Source organism: Dendronephthya gigantea, unplaced genomic scaffold, assembly GCF_004324835.1.
Source record: "Dendronephthya gigantea isolate DGI-Jeju-01 unplaced genomic scaffold, DenGig_1.0 000056F, whole genome shotgun sequence".
Classification (NCBI taxonomy): domain Eukaryota; kingdom Metazoa; phylum Cnidaria; class Anthozoa; order Malacalcyonacea; family Nephtheidae; genus Dendronephthya; species Dendronephthya gigantea.
In genome coordinates this window covers 125,439-148,195 of record NW_021163066.1, presented here as the reverse complement: position 1 = coordinate 148,195, position 22,757 = coordinate 125,439, and the positions used below count along the sequence as shown (strand labels likewise).

General features: G+C 38.1%; 5 protein-coding genes across 7 annotated transcripts in view; 4 read left to right on the top strand and 1 right to left on the bottom strand.

Annotated features, from left to right (window-relative positions):
- Window positions 1-22,757, top strand: part of LOC114529383 (zinc finger CCHC domain-containing protein 9-like) — a 33,180-nt gene that overhangs the window by 7,373 nt on the left and 3,050 nt on the right. For 2 of the 3 annotated variants that reach the window (XR_003687613.1, XM_028551168.1), the window contains 2 exons: window positions 10,221-10,264; window positions 22,295-22,344. The gene's annotated coding sequence lies outside the window, so the exon portion shown is untranslated. Of the gene's footprint in view, window positions 1-10,220; window positions 10,905-22,294; window positions 22,345-22,757 lie in introns of those variants that run through there. The other variant, XM_028551169.1, reaches the window with a different exon arrangement.
- LOC114529391 (beta-2 adrenergic receptor-like) lies at window positions 792-4,021 on the top strand. The gene is made up of 2 exons (XM_028551181.1): window positions 792-1,015; window positions 1,095-4,021. The coding sequence occupies exon 2, from the start codon at window positions 1,386-1,388 to the stop codon at window positions 2,448-2,450; it is 1,065 nt and encodes a 354-aa protein (XP_028406982.1). The 5' UTR covers window positions 792-1,015; window positions 1,095-1,385; the 3' UTR covers window positions 2,451-4,021.
- Window positions 6,906-12,382, bottom strand: LOC114529386 (collagen alpha-2(VI) chain-like). The gene is made up of 8 exons (XM_028551174.1): window positions 12,159-12,382; window positions 11,339-11,416; window positions 9,325-9,674; window positions 8,815-9,040; window positions 8,460-8,702; window positions 8,005-8,112; window positions 7,366-7,770; window positions 6,906-7,259 (listed from the first exon to the last, which is right to left on the bottom strand). The coding sequence occupies exons 1-8, from the start codon at window positions 12,250-12,252 to the stop codon at window positions 7,006-7,008; spliced, it is 1,758 nt and encodes a 585-aa protein (XP_028406975.1). The 5' UTR covers window positions 12,253-12,382; the 3' UTR covers window positions 6,906-7,005.
- LOC114529388 (collagen alpha-1(I) chain-like) lies at window positions 12,512-16,621 on the top strand. Its single transcript, XM_028551177.1, has 6 exons — window positions 12,512-14,096; window positions 14,843-14,926; window positions 15,091-15,324; window positions 15,450-15,647; window positions 15,861-16,175; window positions 16,281-16,621. Exons 1-6 carry the CDS (start codon window positions 13,994-13,996, stop codon window positions 16,538-16,540), a joined length of 1,194 nt encoding a protein of 397 aa, XP_028406978.1. The 5' UTR covers window positions 12,512-13,993; the 3' UTR covers window positions 16,541-16,621.
- On the top strand, window positions 19,243-21,826 carry LOC114529389 (collagen alpha-1(I) chain-like). Its single transcript, XM_028551178.1, has 6 exons — window positions 19,243-19,403; window positions 19,943-19,966; window positions 20,322-20,387; window positions 20,474-20,707; window positions 20,916-21,428; window positions 21,497-21,826. The coding sequence occupies exons 1-6, from the start codon at window positions 19,349-19,351 to the stop codon at window positions 21,742-21,744; spliced, it is 1,140 nt and encodes a 379-aa protein (XP_028406979.1). The 5' UTR covers window positions 19,243-19,348; the 3' UTR covers window positions 21,745-21,826.

Below are 22,757 nucleotides of genomic sequence, written 5' to 3'. Positions count from 1 at the left end.
CAGATTTGTGCAAAAAAAAAACAATAGCTTGATAATAAGATTTTGTTTAAGATTTTTTTACTGAAATATTTGAAATCACCGGCTAATATTCATTTCACTTGTCGTTAAAAACTTTTTGGTTACTAAGCGATACTTTTGAGATGATATATTGCCTTCAGTGTTTGCCATGCAGTATCTTATTAATTCTTGTCGCATTCATAAAAGAATTTTGACCAGCACTCGACTAGATACCGCTATGAAGCAGACATCTGTCGTGTGCGTATATAGCTATCAAAAATAATAAAATATTGCATTCTTAATTGTTTTAAGAGGATTATGTTATCGAGTGGACGAAGATTTCTTGGATGAAATTTTGTTCTTTATTAATGTTTCTGAAATGATTGTTCTTTAGCGGCAAAGTTGCGTAATTCTTATTAAGAAAGAGGGGAGGTCTTGAGGTTATAAATTGAAATGATTAGCCATGCCTGGATGAAAATACCCGCAACAAAATACTTGCCAATTGTTCGAGTTGAACTTTAAGCTCATTTACTCAAGTGATTAATTTTTGTGGTGAAGTCTCAACCGTCATAATGGGCATCTATAAAGTGGCGCTGCAGTAGTGAATTACATTTTATTAGCTTCTTCGATTCCCTTCACCGCGAGCAACAGGTGCCCATTACTGCGGTATCAAATATTGATTGCATAATAAAGATTTGGCTTCAATATGATATAATTAGAAGTGATTTCTCAATATTTTCTGTGGTGATAGAACTTTACAAAAGTTTGAAGAAAAACTGTGCCAGTTTTCGTGCCAGAATCTTGTCCAAATAGCAACGCAAGTAATCGTCGATACAGAAATACAATATATTTGATATCTATAAATACTTCGACAAGGATAGTTACAATACTCAGGGAAACTAAAGCTGACTGTACGATCATTTAACGTCAAACCTAAAGATAGTTTTGCTATACGAGTTACGTTTAATCCTATTCGGATGACTTTCGTCGCGTTTCATCGTTTTAATTCCTGCTGGGGGTACGTTAGACGATTTTATGGTTTCCATGTAGATATCGAAAGCGAATCATTACAATATTTCGCTCAATATCTCGCACAGTACTCCAAGAGCAACTCTACGACCTTATAAAGTTGCACGCGAAAGTTCTAACGCAAGTTAGCTCAAGTGAAAGCCCATATCCTGCGGAGACGTTGTTATTACATCATTGACCTGCATGCAAGATCAACTGTGAACTGCGCGTATAATCGGATATTGTAGCGTATTTCCGAAACCAAGTGGTTGCATTCTGGAGGCGGGATTGCGCATAAAGATCTCTCGCATATGATATGAAAGTCAAGTCCTCTTGACATTGGGCGCATTTTGGTGACGAATCTCAAAGCATCAACACACATGTCCTCAACGATGAATTCAATCTGGGAGAACGATAGCAATCCCTTGGTGGAACAATGTCAAAATGGCGTTTATTACCTAACCAAGGCTCCAACGGGAGTTTTTTATTACAACTACTTGATAAACATAGTGTTATCATCCATCGCAGCTGCTGTCGGGACCGTGGCAAACCTACTCGTAATAGCAGCCTACTTTAAAACGCTTCGTCGCCACGAGTTTAACACCAGCCTTCTGGCGTATCTTGCTGTGGCTGATTTGGTGATCACGGCGCTTGTTCAACCGTTGATGATAAGCCGTTTAACGCTGGAGCTTCTAGATCGACATTATTGTCTTTATTGGCTCGTGATACGAAGATTGTTTGAGTTTACCGTGCCCGTGTCGTTCCTCTCAGTTGGTTTGATCACGTACGAAAGGTATCAGGCGCTTTTCAGCCCCATCAAATACCGCACGAACTCCTTAAGACGACGAATTAAAATAACAATGATCGTCATCTGGATATTCGCACTGGTTACAACGTGCTTGCGAATCTTCGATTTCTTTGTTGTAATCTACTATTTCATGGCTTTGATCATTATAATCGCGTTAGTGGTTGCAAATACCGTCATCTATGTTAAAATCGGACGAATGGCCGCGGTTTACACGAAGGACAGACGAGCAACTGCGCAGAAACTTTGCGACAGACAAAGCTCAAGAAAAATCCACGCGAAAGACAAGCGGAGTACAAGAACACTATTCTACATATTCCTAAGTCTAGTAATTTGTTACCTGCCCATGCTGGGAGCCGTACTCTACTCGATTATTAACGGGCAAGAGAGATCGCAATCGATGCGATTCCTATTTGGTTATCTTCCCTGGGCCGACGGATTCGCGTTTTTAAACTCAACTCTGGACCCGTTCATATACTGCCTGCGCAATCCCAGGCTAAAGAACGCTGTTCTGGGTTTCCTGTGTCGTCGTGTGTACGGAAAACGCGACTCGTGTGTCGAGGCTGGCGCAAAGAATTCTCTCATGCTTCAAAACAGCAGCTCTGACAAGAAACATCCGAGCGATTCACGAAACTCGTAAATGTCAAGAAGAACTCGTTGATAAAGAATAAAACACGCTCAAGAGACACTCAAATCATGCATTGCGGACACCCTTCTCTTGAACTGATGAATAATTGAGAAGAATTCAAAATGATTTGAAGCAAGATTGTGAATTATTATTAGCTACTCTGTAACGACTGTGGTAATCTTTCTGCAAAATTTACCAAAAAATCTTCAAACGAGCTGCATTGGAGAACACAAATCAAATTGAGCTACCATGCATGCATGCATGCGCGTTTCCCATTTCATCGTTTGCCATATATATTTGAACGAAGGCTATTTGACGTAGTCTTTTGAGGGATGTCGTCAACGTCATGGAACTGAAAATGCCTGGAAGGCAAAACCAACCCGTCACGACCATGTGGTAATGAACTAAGAGTTTTATCGCTCTTTCGAGTAGGAATTGTGAACAAACAAACAAAACTTAAAAAAGTTTCCTTAGATTTTATCTCCATGCATGCACACACGTGTGAAGCAGCTGAATAACAATGGCGCGTTTTAACTCTTGAAAATTTTGATATTTTGTTTGTGCAGTCCGAGATAATCCACCTTAAAAATTTGAGTTTTTTAGTCCGCTTGAAGTATTCTTAAGCTAGGGTTATGTTTTATATAGAAAGGAGTTCAATGAAGTTTGGCAGTAATCCGATTTGAGGGTTATAGATTTAAAATTTATCAAAAAATATTTTGGTAAATAGTATAAAAATCGTCTGGCATAAGTATTTTATAATCGACACAAAATAGTTGTAGAGATTTTGAATATACTATAGCTTGTGAATATTGAAGGAGTTCATTGCATATAGCAAGTATATGAGACATGATAATTTTTTTAAGCATACATGAAAGTGGCTTTGCATGCAATATATATATCATGGCAGCATCCTGCAAATTTCTGTAAATATGGCTGTAAAATATGAGTGATAAAAAGGTTGCTATGTGTTACATATTTAGTAATTGTCGATAAATAATGTTTTTCCCCGTTGTTTTATTCAACAAACACACTTCAGAAGTAACCAACTGTTAAGGTTAGACAAGAAAGATCCTTTTCAAGTACTATAACAGCATGTCCGTTGACAGACAAACGTCTGGCTTGTCTGTATACCACAAAACATATATAACCGCAGACAGACAGATGTGTTTTGAAATCTTTACAAATCCTGATAGAAAGAAGAAACAAATGCATGTAGGAGGCAAAATATGAAATCGAGACGTAGATATGCGAACAGTGAGTTATTTTCACGTTTCTTTACCACTGTATACAATCAGGGGGGAGGTTGACTTAGAAGTGTGGAGGATCTAATCTATCAGAAGATGAAGAGTCAAAGTGATTATTTGAAAATATTTGTAGATGCTGCGTTCATAAGTATCAGTGGACTTGTTTATCCTCTTGCATGACAAAGTTCACTGATGTGCGTGCATTCATCATATTACGAAAGACATCGAAAGTCCGAGATTGTGAAACTCTTGAGAATATCCTAATCCAAATATTGCTCGTCAAGTGCATTATTTATAATATCATGCACTGGCAATGCAAGTGCATTTGTAAACACAGATTATAATTCCTACCACATTATAGATAGTTGGGTATAAAATTCTATTTTATATTTATATTTTATATAATTCTATATTTTATAGAGCAGAAGTTATAATTTAGTTTTGTGGCATCCATTGCAATGCATCTGCTGCGCATGGCAGTATTCCAACATGTTATATAATATAAATATATCTTATCAAAATACGGCTGATGTTGTTTCAAAATTGAAACGCTGTTTTATAATTGAATCAAAAGTTGAGCAAAACATCCCATTATATTAAAATATTCATCTAAGGTTCGTTTACAAGACGCACGGTGCTTCTAAAATGCACTTAAACTGTTTGAGATTATCGTATTTTAATTTTCTCTCTATACACAGCACTCGTGCATGCATTCATACTCATTTAACAATTTCCCATCTTCTTAGCTCAAAGTGTTTGTATGTTTTACTAAAATCATTCTTCGTTTTTGTTTTGTAACTCCCGGACGCAATATTGTGTTTGTTTGTGCATGACAAGTGCTGTTTTTTACACGCACTCTCTCCTGTATGTCAGCATGTTGGCTAATACCCATGCATGCAATGGATTACCCTAATAGATACCTCCCTAGTAGATGGTAATTTTACCACGTTAATTGGACCATATTCAGGTACCAACATAATAGAACCAACGGTCTAAATTCAGGAACCAACGTTCCAAAGAATGGAACCAACAGTCTGAAGAATAAAACCAACATTTTGAAGTTTAGACTAGACTAAAGTGGATCGACTATTAATTGCCCTGCTCTAAGGGGCAACATTTTGAAAGTTATACTGGCCAAAATGGCATACTGCGATGGACGTGTTAGTTTTTGAGCGAGAAAAAGTCTGTTTGTAAGACAAAGCATTATTCTCATAATATGTTTGCTCAATACTTGCCAAAGGATAATGCATGACACTATTCAAGCCAGATTCAATATGCACTTAATGAACAGGAAAGCAAGTGTCACTACAAGTCTGCAACTCCGCAATACCGTGTGAATATTTTCGATGCAGGATCGCGTGTCCGGAGAATTTAACTTTAACGAGGTTCTAATCGTTATTTGCTTTTCCTGCATGATTGATTGACGCACAAGGTTGTGTGCATGTAGTTCAGATATCGCTTTTCACGAGGAGGAAATTAGAGACGTGACCTCATGAGTCTCTTGGTACTTGATGGCTTTACTTACTTAATGGATTTTGAAATGCCTGAAACCTTATGTAATTGCTTATTTCTTAATCCACGAGCGAAATAATTATAGAAGAACGTATGGTATCAGAGGAATAATGTCACAGATAAACTGTTTCCCCATTCACGTTTCTCTACAGTAGAGAAACGTGAATGGGGAAACAGTTTATCTGTGACATTATTGACTCTACATCAGTTTCACGATTGAATATTGGTTCAGTTTTTTAACGGGTCATGCAATTAACCGAATGTTATTGAAGGTGACACAAGTAACTGTGTCAGCAGCAAGCACGTTAAAATTTGAGTTTAAAATATGCAAATGATTACGCTTGAATAAGCTGGGTGAAGAATGCATTACCAGCAATATTTATCTTTGGATATTGTTCACTCGATGAGTTACGCGTGTCCAACAGTCAGAATTTCTTAAGGTTCTTATTTGAAGTAACACTTATCGAAGAGCTTATTGCTTGGGTAATCCGTGTCGCTATATTCATCTGTCAACGAAAAGTCAAAAGGTTCAAATGGATTTTGCCAATATTTAGGGATAACTTACAATCTTATTAAAGCTTTACGTCTAAGCTCTAAAGAGGTTCTTCAGAAACGTTTTAACCAGAGCGGTACCTTTGCTGCAAAGCTTTAGTTGTCTTACTCGCCTGGTCTCGTATATCTCGTCTAACAATAGCGAAACAAGGCGAGTTTAGCCCTTCGGCTTTTCCGGGTTGTATCAACGCAAGTCAACTAAAAAGACTTCCTCTCTTTATCGAAGAATTTAGTCCTAAGGCTAAAGGCTGCTTTCCACTTATATGCAAGTACTACACGGACGGAAAATTTTAAATGCTTTTAAATTTTTATTATTTAACATCTAGGTCAACTAATGCATACTAGAATATGCAGAAAACTAAGTTCCTTCGATTTATTCACTTAGTTTTTTCAAAGGTAACATGTATAACAGTATAAGGATTTAGACTTTAACGTGTGTGTACGTGCGTATGAAAAACGCGTAAGTGGAAAACAGCCTTAAGGCACTTATTTATAAAGCTATTTTGTTTTACACAAACTCAGTTGAAAACTTGGCCACTCTCACAAAATGGTGGAAAGACTCTCTCCTTTTCTCATTCAATTCGAAACACAAAAGATCATTGCGAAATTTACTTGATATACTAAAGCACACGGAACTATGGTTATTCGTATATTTAGAAAATAAATTTAAATTTAGCGCTACTTTTGATGTTTTCCTGTCGCTTTTCACCGAAGCGATAAGCGCAAGTGTTATAAAGATTCTTATAACGTACAATTACGAAACAACCATGGTCTATTACCGCACTAAACCCCATATAAACTGAGGCGATAACTCGGAGCCAATTTCAAGCCGAATTGGGTACCAATTCCAGCCGAGTAATTTTTTGTCTTCACAGTCAACGATTGCAAGGCGCTGATTTCAATGAGTTCATGTCAATATCTTAACCTATATCCTTCCCTAGTCTCTTATGATCAATCCGATTAAGGAAAGGGTTTAGTGAAAGATTAATGGTAAGGTTTGCTAATAAGATCGGTATTTGAAGAGGATGAAGGTTTGGAAGGTTTAAAAATGGGTGAAGGATTTGGTTTAGGTCTTAAAATGATTTATAGAGAAAGGATTAGAAAATTGAGATGGATTAGAGTGTAGTGTCAAAATCTCAAAATTTCAATCACGCGATGGTTAAAATGGCAAACTTTAATTATACAAAGAATCTCGTTACAACATTAATATTGAATTCATATAAAACATGCAGATATCTGTTCATACTATTTGATGTTGTCTATTGAAGTCTGCAACATTGTACGCCAACGGAATAAAAACTGGAAGGAACATAAGTGTTACATTTACAGCTGCATATTTGACCATTGCTTGAAATCCTCCATTCACCACAGCCTCGACTACATCCACAATCTGTCGCTGTATAACTGGCATCGTTACAGGACATAGAGAGGGACCCAGTCGCTGATTGACGATAGATACACGAGATGCTTTGATTGGAATTATTTCCATTGTTTCCATTTGGGCCATTTGGACCTGGGATTGAAGAAAAAAATTCATTACAATTCTGCTTTCTAAACTTTCTATTTTTTCCAAAATTTCTTTCATGGATGACGCTGATCTTTCACGTTCATCATCTTACCTCTTGGTCCAGGATATCCATTGATACCATCCTCTCCACGTACTCCCTTTGCCCCTTTAGTACCTCGCGGTCCTGGAGGACCTCGTGGTCCGGTGTTACCAACATCCCCAGGATCACCATCAGCACCATTCGCACCATTTTGTCCTGAATTACCCTGGTCACCTGGTGCGCCAGGATTACCCCTAGGTCCGCGTGGGCCTGGATCGCCTTTAGGACCCGGTGAACCAGTTGGTCCTTGTGGACCATTAGGTCCTGCGTCACCAGGTTGACCCTTGGCACCAGGACCACCATTTGCTGCATCGGCACCCGGTTTTCCCGGATCCCCTCGACACCCCTTCTCGCCTGGCGGACCTTTGGGACCTGAAATACCGTTGCTACCAGGGTTTCCAGCAATGCCATTCTCGCCTATGATAGAATTTTTTTTTAGTTTGTATAATTACAGTTCCTTCGTGGCAATTCATGGCCATTAGCTACAAAATATAATGATTGATGTTTCTTGTTTGAACCGAAACGCAAGAAGGTTTTTTATATTGGAGTCGTCGATCGCGAATTATCACAGATCATGTTATAAACTGCGTTATTAATTGAAGGCTTGAAGCTAGTATTTTCTTCTAAAAACAGCTTGTTGCATGAGCTCACCTGCATCACCCTTTACTCCCGTTGCTCCTGGCAATCCCTTAGGTCCTCGTGGTCCAGGATCACCGTCATATCCATCATCTCCTCTTTGTCCTCGTGGTCCAGGTGCACCTAATTAGAACCATTGTGATGAATTAGAATAGTGGTGAATAATTAGAATCATTGTAACGAATTAGAACAGTGTTGAATATTTAGAACAATTGTGATGAATTGTGGTGAATAATCAAAATTATCGGTGTTACTCAATTTAACTCAAACTGTTTCAAATTACACCAGTTAGAATTCCTCAAAATTCTTCACACGAGCAAATATCCTTATCAAAAGTTGCTGGCTGTACAAGATGCTGGTTGTGGTTGTCGTTACTATTACCACGACTAGTCTCCATTTGTTGCATTACAGTAATATCTTTAGTATTTCATTTTTAACCTCGTTTACTGCCAAAAAACACCATGTCTCACCTGGTCCTCCTCGCTGTCCTTTAGGTCCCTTATCACCCTGGGGACCTGGGTGTCCGTTAGCTCCATTGACCCCAGGAGCCCCTGGGAATCCCTTCAAACCTGGGTCCCCCTTGAATCCTTTTGGTCCGATGGGTCCAGTTGGACCTCGGTCACCCGGCTCACCGGGACTCCCAACAGCGCCGTTGTTTCCAGTTGGCCCGTCAAGACCTTGTTGTCCTTTTGGTCCAATATCTCCACGAAATTCTGTTGGAGTGAAAACAGAGGAATGCTGTGGTTGGTTATTATTCCTAATAGTCGAATCTAAGTCTTTGTAGCATTGGAATATCGCATAACATTACTAAGTAAACAAACGTACGTGCGTGTTGACAGATCAGTCTGGCAAAGAATCCAGCTTTGATATAGAGATCCAAAAAGTCCGTAGCGGTGAACACCATGTCTGGACGTGGTGTCAACAATCTCAATGCTTCGATGTTAACATTGCTGCCAATACCGATAGCAAACACGATCACACCCTTGTCAATTAACGGTTTTACAGCAGCATCCAACCCTTGACCTCCACTAACACCATCCGTGAAAACAACCTGAATAAACAACGATGTAAAATCATTCGCGGAAAAATTGACTGAAAAAGGATTTGACGCTTGGTTGCAAGGGGATGCATCACCTTCTCCCTCCTCTTCCCTCCTCTTCCTCCCTCCTCTTCCCTCCTCCTCCCTCCTTCCTCCTCCCTCCTCTTCCCTCCTGCTCCCTCCTCCTCCCTCCTCTTCCCTCCTGCTCCCTCCTCCTCTTCCCTCCTCCTCCCTCTTCCCCCCTGCTTGCACCCCCCCATCCCTACACTCCCGCTGAGCTCCTCAAGGATACTTACAGCAATCTTTGGGATCTTTGGGGAGTCTCTGGCGCCTCCACCTCCCATAAAAAGATTATCATGTGCTTCTTCTAAAGCTCTATCGATTCGAGTCCCACCACCAATCTTTGTCAAAGCTTTCACGGCATCTCTAAACGTCTCGAATTTTTCATGATCCAAGAATTTAATTGCAGTCGTTGCTGTTGCACCATAGTTCACGACACCATCGTGCGTTCCGAGTTTCATAACCCCGAAGAAGTAGGCCATTACTTTAACAACTGTTTTCTCTAATTCATAGTCAGCCAAGGAAACGCTGTCAGAACCATCGATTATGTAGGCAATGTCAATAGAAATAGGACATGTTTTGAAGTCTAAAATAGAGATGTTGAAACCAGCGTTATTTCTAAGCTGAGATTACCATGCATGGGGTTTTTGGAAGAGTATCGATTCCGTAGTTTATTGCTTTGTATTTTCGTTATTTTCCTTTTTAGTTTGCCATGCATGTGGTAGTTGTATGTTGCAACATGACAGCTTATTACTGTGTTGTAATAGTTGATATACTGCCGTTAATTGTGCTGCAACGTGTTCAATATAAAAAAAACCCATGACCAGCCGACAATTTAAAAAAGTAAAGTAAAAAGCAAATTCCGAACAAACAAGACATCTTGAGAATCAAAATATAATTCAAACAAGACACAGATTGAGACTGTAAATTTTCTACATTTTGTCTGAAGGTCATCTACATTCAGTCTACACATTCTGTCTGAAGATGACTTTGTAATAAGTCGAAAATTTACAGTCTCAATCTGTGTCTTGTTTGGATTATATTTTCATTCTCAAGATGTCTTGTGTGTTTAATATAAATGCTAGTGTACGGTTTACAACGTTTTGTAATCAATTTTCTTTATTCTTTTCAGATACCGAAGAAAAACCCAAAGGATTTGTTGTACTTAATGGCAAGGTTTGTGTAATATCCTCTTAAGTTCGGCGCTAATCCTGTGTTATAAATGAGCAATAAAACACTGTGAACGAGTTGAACAAAATATGCGGCAGTATTTTTAGATTTTTAGGAAAAAAAACATAGCGCATATATGGCGTTGAATTGAGGGACTAAAAAAACGCGTGACGCCCCCTTGTGGGAAAAATATAGCTTGTTGTTTCTCGTTGACCACTGTTTACCTGGTAGCTTAGCAAAGGCGAGGAAGGACTACAATATCTTCCTTGATAAAAACGCGTAAAATGACTGGCCCACACGTATTAGACGAGCGATAATATTCGCGTCAATATTTTGTTCGTTCATTTGGCGGCAAATAAAGGAAGGTGGGACTAGTAGCAAATCTAGTGTCATAATTTGACTGATGGAAATATTTTTAATGTAGTCAATTTTTGACTTAAACTAAGTCATCTCAAGATTACGTTAAATTATAATCAAATTATATGAATCACTAATGAACACATATTTAATGTTGCCAATTTTTGACTTAAACTAAGTCATCTTAAAATTACGTTAAATTATAATCAAATTATATGAATGACTAATGAACACATCATTAATGTTATCAAGTTTTGACTTAAACAAGTCAACTCAAAATTACGTTGAATTATAATCAAATTTCATAATTTGATTATAATTTAACGTAATTTTGAGTTGACTTGTTTAAGTCAAAACTTGATAACATTAATGATGTGTTCATTAGTCATTCATATTATTTGATTATAATTTAACGTAATTTTAAGATGCGATTTAAGATCCGATATTCGGATTTGGCTGGCATTTTGTTATTAGTGAAAGAATTTACTGGCAAATCATCCTGTTGGCAAACGTTTCTGGAATTTGTACAAAATATGACAGTAAAATTTTCCTTCATCCGACTGTGGGCACTCAATCCAGAGACTTTACTGCATCGTAAAACAGAGCAGTTACTGACAGACATGTCTGTTACTGCTTGAGGAAAGTTATTAAACACAACGGAATATATTTGTCGTTGTAAAACTTGCGAGATTTTTTGTTGTGATAAAGATATTGCTTTCTTACCAATATGATAAGGGTACGTGCTGACATCTTGTGAAACACGGTCTATTTCTGCAGCCATCATCTGCTGTCGGAAGGCATCTGAAATTGAGGGGAAAAAACATACATGAGAAAATCTTTCTTGAATGAAATCACCAAGCATTTGATGGAGAATACGATAGAGCCATTGCAAACTAAGGAATATTTGAGGCATGCCTTAGAGTGTTGTATCGTTACAGCCTCGATTTCAACCTTTCATAGCTTTCTTCCCAAAACTCATCTTAATTGAATGCTTAAGCTAACAGGAATGATATGAGTCGTGAGTGTGTAACTGAGCACTAAGTTTTGATTTTATATGCTATGACTATAATCATCGCTTTATCAGAAAGAAATTGTACACGATTCCACAAGGCGGAAATATTGATAAATAGACTTCGTGCACAATATAGAATATTTCTTCATATAATGAATTCGTATGACTCAAACGCTGAAAGGCACTGATTTGACTCAAAGTGTCTTTAAATCAAAGTATTTGGCTACGATATGTAGGCTAAACTCCGACAAGGCCACTCTTTTAGTGCGAGCGAGGAAATGTACACTCGATGAATAAATTAAATTGCTTTGAAATTCCCTCTAATAGCCGAATACAAACTGTTTTCCGAAGAAGACAGTGGGTTAATGATAATAATATATATCAGTGATTATATCACAGTCTTATTACTTTATAACACAACGTTACACTGAATTATATGGGCACAAGTATAATCCCCAACGTTCGTCAATCTGTGAATTCAATGTACTTTAGAGAATTATTCTTGCTTTAATAGTATAATGATTTACTTACGTGCTCCAACTAAAGCTGTTACCCAAAGGGCCAGCAAAGATACAACACGGTTTGCCATGTTATGTGGTTCAATACAGCCTGTGAATTGTGACATCGTAACTCTAAGTCTCAGTATATATATCGTGAAGTCATATCACGTGGGCACAGCCATTACTAGGCTCTCTTTGTTCCAAGCAAGGTTTCCATAACTCCGCCTTGAGGCTCCAAATTCCCATTAAAAATATCCGTCTCCAAGTGTTCTGAATAGCTCTTGACCCTACCTCTTCACACGCTCTTTATCACATCCTGCCTTAGGATTTTTGAAAGAAATTTAAGATTCTTGGTCACTGAAACTAATTTATCTTTTTCTCATTAAACGACATCAAAGACTAAAGAATTTTGATGGTTTGTTATGGGTAACACTAAGTGGGGTTTTTCTTTCGTGAGAGAATATTGCATGAAAATAGACTATATTTGATTGTCATTTCTTATAATATATTTAGGTTTATTAATAGGTCACTAATGGAAATTTAACAAACGTTAATGATTACAGCACATTTTTGTGCAGAGGAGAATGACACAAAAAGCTGTTAAGATTTTCTGCGTATTTTGGTTTTAATATCATTCAGCTCACAAGGTGGCCATACATTATATTCTCTGAAAACAACTCCTATATTTGAAGTAGTTTCACTTGAATAAACGTTTGAGAAATCATAATTTAGTAACGATTCTCTTTATTAAACTCAGTTCTCTTATTGAGCTGCCTGGGTATAGTTCATCACACAATGTTAAGTTTATAATAGCATCGTTTCAAAGTCCAACTTACTGCATCGATGGAGCTAACTTTTGCATGTAAACTAGAAATATGTTAAGATAAGATACAGTTTCCTGGGCTTCTAAAATTAATCATGCAATGACGTAAAAGGTTCAAAGACGTGTACAAGCACTTCTGTGGCATTCACAATGCGAAAAAGGGCGATTCTTCGATCAAGGTTTTCCTTTGCACCTAACCCGTGAAACACTTACATGCATTTGTACATAGTTAATGAAAGATCTAGAAGGCACAGCTTGCCAATGTGAAGTGCAAAGATACTTGAAGATCTTACAATAAGTCTTGTGCTAGGAATAAGTTCATTCGCAGATAATTGTATTTTAATGCTGCATGAACAATGACATTGACGTTGTCTTCCAAGCAATTTTGGGGAGAAACAAGTCGTATATGATAAGAATAATATGAAAGATATTATAAGCGTCTAAGAATTCAGTTATACAAAGTAATCTTCGCCCTAACTACCAGAGTGATACCTATATGATGCTAATAACTCAGTTAGAACATGGTTACAGTGTTGTAACATTAGTTACACAAGATATTTCACGGTAATGTAAGGTATAAAATATTTTAGTCCATGCATATACATAGAAAATAAGAAAGTTATTTTGTTTTAAAACACCCGTCATCTCCTGCTTTGGCAAACGTCATATCTTTTGAGAAAGACCTCTACGTCTTTCATGGCCTTTCCGCAGAAAGACACGCACAGAAACTTTGTAGAAAATTCTCTTTTTTTATAAAAAACGTGATGACGCCCATCGTTTCTCTTCAATCATTTGTAAAACCAGGCAACATAAACAACCAGGAAAAATGCAATTAACAGCTGATGAAATTAACACCGGTGTTTGCAAGAAGGCATTCCTGTGCTACAGGGTTTTTGATATTGGTTTTTGGCTGAGAAATAGCTCTTGAAATTTAAGAGCGCTTGTTGACTTTCATATTGCCTGGAAACAGCGAATCCGGATGAAATATGTAAAAATGTTCAATTTTGACCACTCCCACGCCGTTAAAGGCAGTATAAAAGATAATGTCTGGATGCTTTGATGTTATTCTCTCGCGTACTATATCATTCAACATGAAGGCGTTTGTGGCCCTCGCGTTTGTTTTTACCTTCGCTGTACTTCACACATGTAAGTACTGGATCTTATTGTTGACTTATAGATTAGTTATTAACTTTGTTAATTATTACCTTTATTCAATATAAGCTTTTCATGCTAGAGTCTGTCGCTGTTTTTAAATGCCAAGTCTCTATATGTGTATAATTATCGTCCTTTATGAAGTTATAAAGTTCACTAATTATGATTCGTGTATATAAAATTTCATCATCTGAATCAAACGTAATATTGGTTAGATAGTCAAAAGACGCTGTGGTTTCTGTCTGAAATATCTTAAACTATTCAATTTCGGGAGTTGATGAATTCGAAGCATCCATTTTATTCAGACAGAAACCTTTGTGACTTTAACTAGACCCTGTGTCTATGAATATATTCTCTAAATAATATCGTATGTATTGTCGTGAGCAATTATGCTTAATCGACTTGATTATTATTATTATTTTATACTTGAATATTACTTGTAATCATGAAAAATGCAAGCACCGTATTACTACATCATGTTTCTTCATGATTTCAAAAACATGATGAAAGTTAATGTTATATTTGAATAGAGCGAATGTTGTTCATGAACCAGTTACATTCGCAACGCAACAACTTGGCACAGCAATTGATGATGAAAATTATATATTCATAGAAAATATTGACGTGATATTGTATGTGTGAATAAACATTTTAATGTCAGAACCCTTTCTTTTCCAATTAACCTCGGTAACAAATTTTAAAGTTGACAATGTTAAAGTGATATTTTATTTATCTTGCAGATGGAGCGCCAAGGGCCGCGCATTTTGCTGCGAGGCAAAGGGACTCGTCACTACCGACAAAAGGGCCGAAACCGGCTATAAAAGGTATGTTATTAATTGGCAGGCGTTTCCAAAGTTACAAATTGAAATCTTGTGGAAATTACGGTTGAACACGAGGGTACTTGATATCGGTCTTAGAGACAATAGTTATTTTAAATCAAGCATGTTAAAACCTTTGTGCAAAGCAAATCAGTTCTGTCTTTTTGCAGGACTCCCGGGTCTCCGAGGAGCTACGGGCGTGAAAGGTGACGCAGGCCCTGCTGGTAGTACCGGAGCTCCTGGCCCTCCTGGTCCCGTCGGAATCAAGGGTGATAAGGGAAATCCTGGACCTCGAGGTGATAAAGGAGAACAAGGTGCACCTGGTGAAAATGGTGGTAATGGAGGAAATGGCGCGAAAGGAGAGAGAGGTGGCCAGGGGAACCCTGGGAATGATGGTGATCGAGGTAAGAACGTCATTAAATTTGATGTATTTGGTTCAAAAGTACCTACCACTTCCACTGTGAGTTCTGTGCAGCATTAGATCACTCCAAACAACAAATGAAGAGGTATATTTTTCTGATTCTCCCAGGCCCACAAGGCAGTCCTGGTGCAAAAGGTTTCTCTGGTACAGATGGTACACCAGGTGGTCCAGGGCCAGCTGGTGATCCAGGTGATGATGGAGACAGGGGTCCACAAGGAGAAAGAGGAAATGATGGTGCTGATGGTAGCAATGGTAGTGATGGTGCTAAGGGAGCTAAGGGTGACAAGAGAGCTAAAGGAGATATTGGTATGTATACTATGTACATTGATTAAGACGGGTTTAATTTTAAACCAATTATTTTTCAGTAAAAAAGTATGAAGCAATTTAAAATTTCTTTTATTTGGGAATATTGCTTTCCTATGCTGCTCTTCGATAAAAACATTGTAGATCTAAATTTATTATGTAATAAAAATTCTTTTGTCACACACCTGACCATTGCTCTTAACTTGATTTTGTTAGGACCACGTGGACCCGCGGGTAATAATGGTGCCAAAGGTCAAACTGGTAAACCCGGTGAACCAGGAAATCCTGGTGGTCACGGACCAAGGGGTGATGTCGGGGCTACGGGTGAACCAGGTGAATCAGGACCCAAGGGTTACCCAGGAATTCGAGGACCACAAGGAGCAAAAGGAACACCTGGAGCTGATGGTGACCCTGGTAGTTCTGGCCCCAATGGTGGTAATGGTAACCAGGGTAGACCTGGTTTCCCAGGAACACGTGGTATAAGAGGAGATCCAGGCGATAGTGGTACTGATGGCAACCTAGGACCTGCTGGTTGGTATCTTCGCAACCTCTCATATCAGCTAATCTGTCACGTTTTGTTTTTCGATTTTGTATTAGTTTGGCGATGTTTTGTAATTTCCATTTTCTTTTTTTCAGGTCCACCAGGTGACCCGGGTAAGGATGGTTCCCCAGGCAGCACCCAGGAAATGTCTTGCCGAGTTGTCGAGGCAGCTGGAGGAAAAGTGAATTGCAACACTCTACCAGGTGGAGCAGCCTATAGCATGATGGGTTGCTACTGTAGTTATTCCTGTACACGAAAAGTCATTACTAATGGAGAATGTAACTGCAATTGTCTGTCAGAGCATTTACACACAAAAGGAACTTGTTGTAAATTGCAGGTTGAAGTCACCGTATAAATGAACAAATAAAGGGAATGCCTGTGTATCTAGATATATTTGCACATTTTATGTATGTTGAAATAAATGTTCTGTGATTAATTTTTTTGAAATAAATTCTTTTAAATATATCTTCGAGTTGCCTATTTGTATCTTCTCGCGTGATGTCTTTCTGCTATATATCAAAACGTGCGACTAAACCTTGAAACTCTTCTTAATAAACACCTCTTCATGCTTGCCTCATTATGAGTCATAGCCCTAAATCTGACAGTAAATCATCCTCTTCATTCATATCCAAATAATCAACCCCCTTGCCCACTCACATGATTAATCATCTGCCTGTTATATAACACCCTCCTTTAAAGGGCCGCGTCTCTCCCAAAATTTATTTTCTGAATTCACACAAATGTACTTGTTTTAATACATGTTTCCCTCTACATTTGAGCCTGGACCAATAGTCCCAAATAGCTACACAGGATAAGTTGAATGATGCTATAAAAATCCTGCTTGAATCGCATTTAACCATCTCTGCATGATATAACCATGCTTAACTCAGTCAACTGAGAGAACACAAGAGAGACTTAACTCTACTCACATGAGTTCTGTACAACATCAGATCACTTTAAGGTAGCTCTCATTCAAGAACATGTACAACCTCGGCATAATCTAACCATGCTTAACTCAGTCAACTGAGAGAGAACACAGAAGAGACTTAACTCTACTCACATTAGTTCTGTACAACATCAGATCACTTTAAAGGTAGCTCTCATTCAAGAATATGTACAACCTCTGCATGATCTAACCATGCTTAACTCAGTCAACTGATAGAGAACACAGGAGAGACTTTACTCACATGAGTTCTGTATAACACCAGATCACTTTAAGGTAGTTCACGTTTAAAATAAAGGGAGAACACAGAAACACCACACTATAATATCATATTCTAACATTTTGTATAGTCCAGCCACAATCAGATTTTGGCAAATATCGCGTGTCGTAAATAAAACTTTATTAACATTGATTATTGTCGTCACATCAGCACTTCCTTTTGAGTCGAATGAAATTATGCGAAATAAAAGCACGTATTTCCTTACATCTCGTCAATTTCAAGTGCAACCTCTTCTCTTCCTAGCGACAAATTCTTTTCATGCATTATCCGATGGGACTCATTTTTTCAAGTGTCCTGCGAATTATTAATAATCACTCCATTTTATATTCTTTAGTCTTTGTTTCCCGGAGTGTAATTGATTAGGAGTTATAAGAGACTGAGAAATGCTTGTATCTAAATGGATTAGGTGTTGAAAATTATATTTTTGGATTTTCTACAGCGTTCGAAATGATGTAAAGGAAATCAACTTCGTGTGTTGTTCAGGAAACACGATTGCGTAGTGGGAGACAAAAGCTTTTAACACCGGCCTAGCAATACTGCCAAGGAAACAGTCTTAAAATATAACTCAAAGTCTGAGTCGTTTGTTGTATTCTTGTTGAAAAATAGAAGCAGAATATTGGTTATGAGAACCATATCAGATGCTATTCAAACATGAATGTACATGCATGTCATTCGCGATTGTCAATGATGAAAGAATATTTTACATCAGTTGATATTCCCGTTAAGTTGATATTCTCGATAAGGAACCAGGTTTGGTTTAGTTCCAACAAAGCATTGCCAAATGATATCGGGCGAGGATGCCACCTTCAATGACTTTGTATACACAGATCACTTTCAAGTTTGTCGTTTTATAGGATTTTGACATTAACAACTATGCATCCTTTCAAATTCATAACCAAAAGCATGAATGATAAAGAGAAGCACGTTAGATAAGTTAAGATGACACACACATTCTGAACACATTGTAAATGCTACAATTCAGGTAGCCTCAGAAAAAATGACAGAAAAAAAGCATTTAATGGAAATAAATATGTGCTGGTTGCGACTGTGCAAGTACTTAAGTGGCTAATTCGTTCATTCTGATCCTTAAAACGCCTATTAAAAGCATTTCTTAAACGTATCATTATATTTAAGTCTAGAAATAGTTAAGCAACCAACCCAATATCTACGATTTCAACATTCATGCACGCGGTATATCGACATTGTATTTTGCAATCAGATTTTTTATTTAATGCGTGCATTACTCCATGCCTAAAATAACCGCTTGAATGAGTAACGATTTATTTTTTTATTCTGCATAATATTGGCCTATTTCTAGATTTACATTCCAATGTTCATCAAATTTGCTCCACAAGGTTGCTTAGCATTGTAAAATCATTAATTTTGACACCAACTCGTTAGAGCTAATGAAGTGTTAATTCTGAAAAGGTCAAGGACCACTTCGTTTTACGATTACCGTTCAAGTGCCTTAGAATTATCTTGCAGCACGATTTTGTGAAAGTTTCTTTTAGAATAATTAGATTTTGAAATGATTAGCAACGCATTTTTTCACTGAATTAGATTAAATCCTAAACAAAAACTTAATCATTTTCCAGAGAAGCTAGTCGATTTCCCTGCGCAATCCTCGCTTTCTTTCTCTGGGAAAAAATACTCCTTTCATCCTCTTCAGGTTGTCAGAGCAAAAGTAAACGCAATCGTACTGAATCGACTCCTAGTGGCTAATTTAAGGTGGCGCGTTGTTATTCGTCTTTTCCTGTGAGGGCACTTACGGATACCATGTTAACCAACTAGGCAACGCAAGTATTTGTCGCACTTAAAGTTCTTAGTTTTCTCATGAACCAATCAGAGGCGAGTTACAGGGTTTTTGTATAGAGTGTCCGATATATAAAAGCGAACTTAGACAAACTGACAACACGAAGTGAGTTATACGGCCTGTGAATATGACGTCCCTATCGTTACTGGCGTTCTGTCTTCTAGCTTGTGTTTTTTCTTCAGGTGAGGAACTTATTTAGTTATATAATTATCTCAATTTAACTTAAAGAGATTCTTGTTAACATATTTAAACGCATTATTAAGTCTAATATCATTTCATATGTGATGTAGGTTTGCTTGCGAGTATTGCGACTTGTAGATTTTGCTCTATAAACTTCAAATTGTTAGCTTTCTACAACGTCAACGACACAAAACAACTCTTTCATTCTTGTATATTCTGGCTGTATAATATAGCATTGCCCTTTGCGAAATGGTTAGCAGGTCTTCGCTTAAAACTTTAGCCAAAGCTACTTGCTAGAAGCTACTTTACCTCAACCCTGAACTTACAATTTGAAGTTGAGAAGAGCGATAATCTATTCGTGGCATTAAGTTACTTAATTTGAACTCGTGGCAATAAAATCAATTGAAAATTTGTTCTAATTAATAAATTAATTGATATATTATATCGCGCAATAGCACAAGATCAATACATAGATACATCAATTCAACATCCTGAATATTTTTGTTGATATAATTACAAATTTTGATCATTTTGTTTTTAGATGCACACAAAACAGCTTTTGACGGTAAGATGACGATGATATTTTTCTTCCTCTGAATCAGATAATTTTGACTGCGTGACAGCGTGGACATGTACATATAGGGTTGGGGAGGGATAATTACGACCAAAATGGACATAATAATTTCATCTTATATTGCCAACATCGGAAGCGTAGTTTTCCGACTAAATTCCCACACATTATTAGCATAGCAATATATTTGCATTGAATTTTTTCCTCGCCGCTTGAGTCCTGATAAAACAGAACTAGCGACGTTCAATCCTTGTGGTTGACATCACGTAGTTTGAATGCACAATGTGAGCGATCCATTTTAATAATTGTGAAATTTCCTCTTTCCTAATATTCATTTTTATTTCACCAGCCAATCTAGCCTCACTTTTAGAGCCGTCAAATGATGATATTTACAGTATAAGCACGTTTATAAAAGGTCAGTATGCCTTGCTTAAAAATCGAAGCAATTGCGCGCGACGTTCTGATTAGATTTCTAATAAGCGTTCTAATTTTTACCCCCAGGCGAGCGTGGTCCGATCGGCCTTACCGGGATAACTGGAATGGCAGGAACGACTGGATCTCCAGGACCTCAAGGACCTTCAGGATCTGCCGGTCAGGACGGGGACACAGGTGACAGGGGACCAAAGGGAAGACAAGGTGATAGAGGTAATCCTGGAACTGATGGTCAACATGAGACTGATGGGGAACCCGGTATGTCGGGTCCAAATGGAGATCCTGGTGCTCCTGGGGCGAAAGGTGAGCTCTTTAGCCCAATTTTAATCTGGATGTTCTAGAAGAAGCTAGACCAGATTCACCTATATTACTCCTAAACTGATTACAAGAAAGTTAAAGAGCACCTTTGTGCATTTGAGATATAATTCCAGGTGTTTGACATCAGAGAATATTTCTAGAGGTGGTTTTACGTCATTAGTTCCCATTACTAAGCGAGTATTTTTTACTCCAGGTTACCAAGGAATCCGAGGTCTTCAGGGTGATCATGGTTCTGATGGTGTCGACGGACCAACTGGTCCCAGAGGAGCCACTGGCAATAACGGTCCTAAAGGTTACAAAGGTAACCCTGGTAACAATGGTGCTGACGGTTATAATGGTTTTAATGGTGCTCCTGGTGACCGAGGTGATAGAGGCGATAAGGGTGATATTGGCCCACCAGGTGCGGATGGTGAGTCTGGTGGTCCTGGTGATAGTGGGGCTAATGGTGTGCCTGGTACAACAGGACCTGCTGGTGATGCTGGTAACACTGGTAACCGAGGAGCACGTGGTCCTGCGGGGCCCACCGGTGATGCTGGACCTCCTGGTCATCCTGGTCCTAATGGTCTTGCTGGTACTGATGGTCCTGATGGTCTAAAAGGACAGCCAGGTGATACTGGTCCAGCAGGTCCACCCGGGCCACCCGGACCTCCTGGTCATCCTGGACCTGACGGTCCTGATGGTGCTGATGGAGCGACTGGTCCCCCAGGTACGTCATGTCTTATCACTCATTTCTCCTTTCCACGAGCAAAGTATAATAAATATTTCAAATTTTAGGTGCCGCTGGAGCTCCTGGAAATGATGGTACCAATGGAGCCACGAAGTCTTTACAATGTGTCTTCGGTACAACCAACGGTCTTAAACATGTATGCAGCGCAAATCGATTCCCAATGGGTTGCTCTTGCCATTTGAATTGCAATGGAAAAGCTTGGATTAAAGATAATGCTTGTATGTGCGACTGTACTTCATCTCACAGCACAGATAATCCAGTCACAACGGGTGGAACGTGCTGTTATATCGCTTAAATGAAAATATAAGAGGACCAAGAAGCGTCGTCAGTTGTACGCCTTATATACTTGTAATTTTTGATTCTTGAATAAATGGAAAGTTGTTTTTATATAGTTAAATATGATGTGTTGTTTTATGCTAATTTATGCTTAGCGTTGTCAAAACTGGTTGATGCAGTAACGACAGTAATCCGACCGTCTCCGTGACGGACCGAAATGTCTTTAACCTGCTATGACTGTGTCTTGGTGGGAATGCTATACCGGTCAATCAGCTATCCAACTGTCAACATTGTAACTTTACCTCCATTGATGGCAAATGACATTACATATGACTGCTCTTCAATACATTTCTTTACGAGGACCTATATCGTTCATAACGTGATATTCGTGACGGCTTTGTCTCCTGTTGTTTTCTAGTGTTGACAAAACAATGCCTGCAAATAATTGATAATTTTGTTCACATTCTGCCCTTGATAACAATCGTTTTGTGTTCATACTGTGAAATTTAATCAACTTAGTTCAGATCGCGAACCCTACTAAAACATTGTGATCTGTCTTGCTTCTATAGCTAAATCTGTTGCGGATACAAAATTCTCAGACGCCAGGAAAGTATTCAAGGTGAGGAAAAAGCATTAATCATTATGTTCTAGTTTTATTATCAAACGAGAATGCTTTGCAAGTTCATTGTATATGACCTCAGAGAAAAACAGATAATTTATCAGCTTTAATTTTCTCGTATTACTTGCATCAACTAAAATGTTGTTCACACTTCACAAGTTGTCTGATAATAGTCTGACGAATCAAGACAGTTCATTCATTTCAGTTTCTGAGTTTTGAATAATATCGGGGATTTTCACAGAGAAAACAGATTCCTATATAAGCTGAGTTAGGTTCATGAGTTAGTGTAATACAAATTACTGAAAGATGCTGTATTATCATCTCTTATTAGTCCAGTGTTACTACAGGAGGAAATCTAAACTAAACTAATTTTATTTTTACTGAGTAGCTTTATCAGTTCTAAACTGTTCTTC

Excerpts from the sequence above, each read along its gene's own strand:
- LOC114529391 (XM_028551181.1), top strand. The coding sequence starts at position 1,386 with ATGTCCTCAACGATGAATTCAATCTGGGAGAACGATAGCAATCCCTTG.
- LOC114529386 (XM_028551174.1), bottom strand. The coding sequence starts at position 12,252 with ATGTCACAATTCACAGGCTGTATTGAACCACATAACATGGCAAACCGT. Across the intron at positions 7,771-8,004 it reads GGGAGTAAAGGGTGATGCAG|GCGAGAATGGCATTGCTGGA; the intron begins GTGAGCTCATGC and ends ATTCTATCATAG. Across the intron at positions 7,260-7,365 it reads TGGATATCCTGGACCAAGAG|GTCCAAATGGCCCAAATGGA; the intron begins GTAAGATGATGA and ends CTTCAATCCCAG.
- LOC114529389 (XM_028551178.1), top strand. The coding sequence starts at position 19,349 with ATGACGTCCCTATCGTTACTGGCGTTCTGTCTTCTAGCTTGTGTTTTT. Across the intron at positions 19,967-20,321 it reads ACACAAAACAGCTTTTGACG|CCAATCTAGCCTCACTTTTA; the intron begins GTAAGATGACGA and ends TTATTTCACCAG. Across the intron at positions 20,388-20,473 it reads TATAAGCACGTTTATAAAAG|GCGAGCGTGGTCCGATCGGC; the intron begins GTCAGTATGCCT and ends TTTTACCCCCAG.
- LOC114529388 (XM_028551177.1), top strand. The coding sequence starts at position 13,994 with ATGTCTGGATGCTTTGATGTTATTCTCTCGCGTACTATATCATTCAAC. Across the intron at positions 14,097-14,842 it reads CTTCGCTGTACTTCACACAT|ATGGAGCGCCAAGGGCCGCG; the intron begins GTAAGTACTGGA and ends TTTATCTTGCAG. Across the intron at positions 15,648-15,860 it reads GAGAGCTAAAGGAGATATTG|GACCACGTGGACCCGCGGGT; the intron begins GTATGTATACTA and ends TGATTTTGTTAG.